Consider the following 6,686-nt stretch of genomic DNA (forward strand, 5'->3'; position numbering starts at 1 on the left):
GGCTTTAAGGCGAGGGAGCCTGGCGGGGTGGCTGTAGTGGGTGTAAAGGCACTAAGGGCCCGAGGGGGTCGAGTTGGGGTTTGGGGAGGTGCTGGCAGGGGCAATGGGACAGGGTGTGGGGCTGGGAGAGGGCCCCGCCATCGGCACTCAGGCATAGTGTGGGGCTGCAGCGGATGCGAAGGGGGGAACAGCTGGGGCTGGGGGCTGGGCCAGGCTGACTTGTGGGGCAGCCGGAGGCGCGGGAGCAGTTTGGGCGGGAGCCGTGCAGGGGCTGGGGGAGGGCGGTGAGCAGAGGCTGGGGTGGGGGCCGCGGGCAGGATGGCGGTGGTGCCCCTGCGGCCCGGCAGAGCCTCCGTGCGCCTCCTGCCCCTGCTCTGCGGCGGGGCGAGGAACAAGGCAGCCTCCCTGAGCCCGGCGGTGCCCGGCCGCCTCACCCAGAGGCGCTACAAGAAGGACGTGCTGCCGTGCCCGGAGGTGCCCGTTCCCTCCGTGTCCATCACTGAGATCCGCCAGTACCTGCGGGCCCAGGGGATCCCCTTCCATGACGGCTACAGCTGCCTGCACACCCCCAGCCTCTTCACGAGCGAGCAGGAGCCTCAGCACCAGCCGCCGTCAGCCGCCAGCGCCCCTTACACCCTCTTCATTGACAAGACCACGGGCAGCTTCCTGTGCACGGCCACGCTGGCCGAGGGCACGTGGCAGGACTTCCAGGCGAACGTGGAGCTGCGGCACCACGGCGTCCCCTTCCCCAGCTCGGGGGAGCCGGAGGAGGACACGAGACGGGCTCGCGAAGACGCCCGCTGCGTCTGGGACCGAGCACTGCCTCTCTGGGAGCTTTTGGACGAGGATGAGACCCACATAACCAAGACCATGTTTGGGATCTCCATGGTGACAGATGCCACCCTGAAGCGCTTTGGGGTGCGTTACCTGAGGACTGCTAAGTCCCTGGTCTTCCCCTGGTTCAGTCCCCGCGATGCTTCTCTGAAGGGCGTGAAGCTTGTGGGGGTGGAGACCCAGGGCGACACGGTAACGTATGTGGAACAGACGCTCCCTCGGTCGGGTTCCTACTGCAACCTCTTTGGGCTGCCCCTCATCAGCCGCCGAGACACAGAAGTGGTCTTAACTGGGCGGGAGCTGGATGCCGTGGCCCTGTACCAAGCTACGGGGGTGCCCAGCCTGTCCCTCCCGCGAGGGCCCACCTCCTTGCCCCCAACCCTGCTCCCCTACCTGGAGCAGTTCAAGCGCATCACGCTGTGGCTGGGCGAGGACCTGCGCTCCTGGGAAGCTGCCAAGCTCTTCGCCCGCAAGCTGAACCTCAAGCGCTGCTCCCTGGTGCGTCCCGGCGAGCAGCAGCCCCGGCCCCTGGAAGCCCTGAGACGGGGCCTGAACTTCACCAAGATCCTGCGGGCCGCCCTGCCCGCCAGCCACAAGTCCATCATCTCCTTCCGCCAGCTGCGGGAGGAGGTTTTCGGGGAGCTGGTCAACGTGGAGCAGGTGGCTGGTGTCAAGTGGGCCCGATTCCCCGAGCTCAACAAGCTCCTCAAAGGCCACCGCAAAGGGGAGCTCACCATCTTCACAGGTGAGGGGCGAGCGGCTCCCGGGTGGCAGGGCTCTCTCGGGTGGGCTCGGTGGCTTCACCTTCCCGAGTGCCACGACTCTGCCGGCTCCCGAGGGACGGAGGCTCCTCACGAGCCCGTCGTGGGGAGCTGCCGCGGGGCTGGGCGTGCCGGCGCGGGGCTGGGCTCCCCGGCCTGCGGGGCCGGCTGGCGCCGGAGGCGACGTGCGGGTGCCTGGGCGCCGCTCGTTCGTGGCAGCGGCGCTGAGGACGGGCTGCCCTCGGCGGTTCCCTGGTGCGCTCAGGGTGGGTCAGATCATCTCCCCCCAGCTCAGTCCTCCGCCTGTTGCCTTTGTGCCAGGCCCGACCGGCAGCGGGAAGACGACGTTTATCAGCGAGTACGCGCTGGACCTGTGCATGCAGGGAGTGTGCACGCTGTGGGGCAGCTTCGAGATCAGCAACGTCCGCCTGGCCAAGATCATGCTGACGCAGTTCGCAGCCCGGCGCCTGGAGGAGCAGCTGGAGCAGTACGACGAGTGGGCCGACCGCTTCGAGGACCTCCCCCTCTACTTCATGACCTTCCATGGCCAGCAGAACATCAAGTACGGCCCCACACCTCCTCCCCTTTGCGCCGCCCGGCGCTGGCCCCCGGCGATGCTCGCCCTTTGTGGCGGGTGCTGCGCTCTCCCCCACGTTGCCCCCATCACTGCTGCTGCCCGCAGCTGATGCTGGTGTCGCCCCCTCCCCAGGACCGTGATCGACACGATGCAGCACGCCGTGTACATGTACGACATCACCCACGTGGTCGTCGATAACCTGCAGTTCATGATGGGGCACGAGCAGCTCTCTGCCGACAGGTAACCCTCTCCCAGCCGCCGCTGCCTCCCTCGTCAGCCGCCCTTGTCTCTGGATCTGGCTGTGTTGGGTGTCATGGCAGGGTCTAGGAGTCTACACCCAGACCAGGGGCCCTGTCCTCCTTGTTTTTTGTCCTGTCCAACACAGCAGTCCTATTTTGTTGAAGGACAATTGCTGCCCTGGGGAGGAAGAACTGGAAAGGGACAGCTGGTTTTCTGTGATCCTTGTTGTTCCCCACACTTTTGCCCCCCAAAGTGTGAACCCAGACTTCTGGGTCCTTCCTGCAGTGGGGAAGGGCGGGAGGGAACGTCTTGCCAGCCTCTTAACGCTACCTGCCCTTGATTCCCCTCTCACTGTCGTTGCAGGCTTGCTGCTCAGGACTACATCGTTGGTGCTTTCCGCAAGTTTGCCACGGAAAACACCTGCCACATCACGTTGGTCATCCACCCCCGCAAGGAGGACGATGAGAAGGAACTGCAGACGGCCTCCATCTTCGGCTCTGCCAAGGTGAGCTGGCCTGGGGGCAGCTTTTGCGTCCCTCAGGCACAGTGAGTTCTTGAGACAGGGTGGGGTGTGTTTGGTAGGTGCTTTGCATCAGGCAGTGATGGCCAGCTCCTGCCAGCACCCCACCCTTTGCTCCCCTGGGGTCCTGAAAGGTGCTGTGATGATGGTCTCCAGGACCCCATCACCTGTAGTAGGGAAGTGTCTGGAGTTCTGATCTGGCCAGGCCTTGGTGGGCAGATCTCCAGACAGGGAGCAGACCCAGGGCCAGATAAAGCTCTGTTGGGTCTTTTAAGCGCAGTTAATTGATGTTAATGGACCATGAGTAGGACGTGGTGTGAATTAATGAAGTAGCCTGGGAGAGGGCCAGGATTTGTTCCCTGAATACTCTTGGTCTTGAATAGTCTTGGCTATGATGCTGAGCAGCCTTGTGGTGGTGGGCAGGAGGGGCTTTGTGAGTGCACCCAGCCCTCCCTGCGCTGCTCAGGGATCTTGGCATCTCTGGGGCGGAGGGTGGCAAACGCCAGGGCCCCAGAGAGGTGTGTGCGCCCATGTCTGGGCAAGAAGGGCCAGGGGCGCTGCTGTGCTCTAGTGTGATCCTGGGCGGGGTTCATGCTTTCTCGGGGGGTGTCGTAGCTTGGGTTCAAAGCTGTCTGTCCTTGGCAGAGTGCCCTCATGTCCCAAGAGAAGACAGACTGGGGGAAGGACTTGGTTTTGGGGAAAAGCTACAGATGCTGTGGCCAGGGGTACCCTGTAACAGGGTTACAGGAGACAAAAGGCATGCCATGAGCATCTCTGAGCCCTGCAACTGTGGCTGCGTCTGCAGGACCCTTCTGGAGACTTTTTCCTTCCCCCAGGCCAGCCAGGAGGCAGACAACGTCCTCATTCTGCAGGACCGGAAGCTGGTGTCGGGACCTGGGAAGCGGTACCTGCAGGTGTCTAAGAACCGTTTTGATGGGGACGTAGGTGTCTTCCCCCTGGAGTTCAGCAAGGCCTCGCTCACCTTCTCCTCTAGCAAAAGCAAGGTCAGGCTGAAGAAGATGAAGGAAGAGAAGGCGCCTTCATCCAAGAAAGCTCCAGCTGGAGGCACGGGGACTTCCAAGAAACCTTGAGTCCCACTGATCCCTTCTTTGGTCTGTTGGGAGAAAGTGTTGTTGGTGCTAGGAGCACGGGGCTGGGGAACGCCAGCCTCTCTCCATCAGGAACAGCAATAATGTGCTGCTGTCTGTCCTTTTTCCTCCTGCACAAAGAAGCCTCTTGGCTGCAGGTAATCTCGGGGAGAGATACCGGGGCCATGGTGGAAGGATATATGGGCTCCTGCTGGAGAAGAGGAACCTCTTTCCTGCTGTGCTGCCTCCTCAGCTGCCCCAGGATGGAGAGCCGGGGCATCCTGGCTCCCTGCGTGCTGCCAGAGCTGCGCCTGTTGCAGGGCAAAGACTTTGTGTCCTGAGAGGGATGTTCTTGCACACTTTGGTCACTTGACTGGTGCTGAGTGCTGGAAGCATCTGGGGACTGAAGTGGGCCGTAGTCTAGGCAATAGGCTGGGAGCAGTAACCTGCAGTCCTGGGGCTCTGAGTTTGGAGGAGGTTGTTAAAATGCTGCTAAGCTTTTAGGCCAAGATCCTGGGCCATCGTCGTGGGCTCCAGGAGGGGCTGTATGGAGGGACTGCAGAGATCTCCTTCTGTCTTAGATAGGGATTTCAGGAGTGCTGTGCTCGGTCCTGACCATGATGGGGAGAGCAAGTGGGACCTAAGTAGAAGGATGCAGAGGGATGCTGTGGATGGCCCTTGCCCTGGGGTGCATGGAGCTGGTTGGTCTCCACTGGGAGTTTTGTGAAGCCCTAATGAAGGTGGGAGCTGCCGTCCCTGGCGTGGTGGTGCCTCAGCAGCGAGGATGGAAGTGTGGCGAGCTGAAGGCAGAGTTTGTTTTCTCTTGTGCTGGCCAGCAGGTGGGATGTGCAGCTTGCTAGCTCTGCCTGCTTGGCTACTGCCCCTTGCCCCAGGGCTCTCTGGTCTGTCCTGTCCCATCTCTCCCCTGTGGGCATCACCAGCAGTAAAACCCCAGGTGAGCAGCCTTGCTTGCCTGGAGAGGGGCATTGCCACCCTGGTCTAGCGGCCTTGGACAGCCCTGGAGCCAGGCACATGGTGTGATCTACCCTCCTCTTGGCCTTGCTACCACCCAGGGCTTTGGATGTGCAGCAGTGGTCCAGCGACTTTCAAGTCCATCCCCAGGGACCTTCTTCCAGAGTGTTTAATGATGAATACTGTGACCTGGCTGGTCCTTACCATGGCAGGAGGAGTCCATGCTTGGATCTTGGTCCAATCTTTTTTCTTCCCTTACAGTTTTATTAAAGCAGAAATCTGAATGCAGTTTCATGCTGCTGTCCTTTGCTACCTGGGACCATGTCACCCTTTGGCTAGGGGACTTTGGCCAGGGAGGCAGTGTCCCTGAGGGGCCTTTGCCAGGCTGTGCATGTCTGCCGCATGGAGAGCTACCAGTGCTTGGAGCCCTCTGAAATCTGCCTGTGGGGCCCGACAGCACTTCCCCTCCCCACTGAAATAAGGACTGGTTTGTGTTTCCTAGGTACCAGGTTGGTACCATAAACTCTTGGGTGGAGGGGACAAACAGAGAGACAGGGTTATGTGGACGTCTTGCCAAGAGACGTTCCTGCCTGGGACACGTGCCCTGGGCTGATGCGCAGAACATCCTACCCCAAAGATAACTAGGAAGGGGGAGAGGGGGTCGATGGGACTGGGACACCCTTTGGGTTGGTTCTGGCCAAGGTCCTTCATTAGCTCCTTGCTCTCCTGTTCTTGGAGGTGGCGTGAAAGGCTCCAGCGTAAGGGGCCTGGTCGTGCCTGTTCCCTGGGCTTGGGCCAGGAGAAGTTCCTGCTTTTTCCCTCTCCACCCCATCTCTCACCCGGGCAGCCAAGGGAGCAGCGGCTGGCCAGGGTGCCCAGGGAGGTTAGCGTGGGTGGGGAGGAGGGTGCTGGCTGGGGCCATCGCAGCCCGTCATCGCCGTGTTTAGCTCGGCACGTGAGAGTTATTACCTGCCTCCGCACAGGACATAGTTTTAACCTGAGCCATAATGAGGGGCTGGGTGGGCAGGCGGCACACACCCAGCTGCTGTTTTCTGGGGTGCACCGGCTCCCCAGGGCAGGTAGAGCACCCTTGGGTGCCACTGGTGCAGGCATTGGGAGCCTGAGGAGAGACAGCTTGGTTAGGCCCCTGGGACAGGCAGGGACGCAAGGAAGATGGAGGAGGATCTCGGTGGCGGAGCAGGTCCTGGCGAGGTGGAGGTAAGGCGGTGGTGGTGGGGGTTGAAGAACTGGGAGTGGGGCAGATCTCGAAGGATTATGTCTTGAGCAGGGTGCATCCTTGCACCCTCCGAGTTGGGGCAACGGGGGTACCCCCAGGACCCCCGTCTCCCTCCCTATTTGCCCCTCAGGGCTGAGAAGGGGGCAGCGAGGTCCCAAGCAGTGGGACAGCTGCTCCTGGGAGGTCCCAGCCCACCTCCCTCCCAGCTCCATCGCAGACCCCAGATGGGCACCCCTGGGGAGGAACCCCGCACCCTGGCTTTCCAAACTGCTGATGTACTGGTTTTATTTTGTTTCCCCATCCTCTCCCAGTTTGGGGGTTGGGGGGGTCTCAGCTGGGGGGATGGGGTGGGAATAGGTGCAAAATCCCCCAGTGGGGGGCAAAACAGAGACATGGGGCAGAGCATCCTGTTTTCCCCACGACCAGTGTCACCCCAAAAAGCTCTGGGGGGGGGCGA

General features: G+C 61.7%; 1 protein-coding gene across 2 annotated transcripts; it reads left to right on the forward strand.

The window, feature by feature from the left end:
• Nucleotides 1-289: 289 nt before the first annotated feature.
• Nucleotides 290-5,280, forward strand: TWNK (twinkle mtDNA helicase). 2 transcript variants are annotated; one of them, XM_062580050.1, is made up of 6 exons: nucleotides 290-1,579; nucleotides 1,917-2,157; nucleotides 2,305-2,412; nucleotides 2,776-2,917; nucleotides 3,769-3,836; nucleotides 3,927-5,280. In XM_062580050.1, exons 1-6 carry the CDS (start codon nucleotides 319-321, stop codon nucleotides 4,021-4,023), a joined length of 1,917 nt encoding a protein of 638 aa, XP_062436034.1. In that variant the 5' UTR covers nucleotides 290-318; the 3' UTR covers nucleotides 4,024-5,280. The 2 variants fall into 2 exon arrangements, with proteins under 2 accessions (XP_062436034.1, XP_062436033.1); XM_062580049.1 differs by having other exon boundaries at nucleotides 3,769-5,280.
• Nucleotides 5,281-6,686: the final 1,406 nt, after the last annotated feature.

The sequence above is a fragment of the Rhea pennata genome, chromosome 7 (assembly GCF_028389875.1).
Source record: "Rhea pennata isolate bPtePen1 chromosome 7, bPtePen1.pri, whole genome shotgun sequence".
NCBI lineage: Eukaryota > Metazoa > Chordata > Aves > Rheiformes > Rheidae > Rhea > Rhea pennata.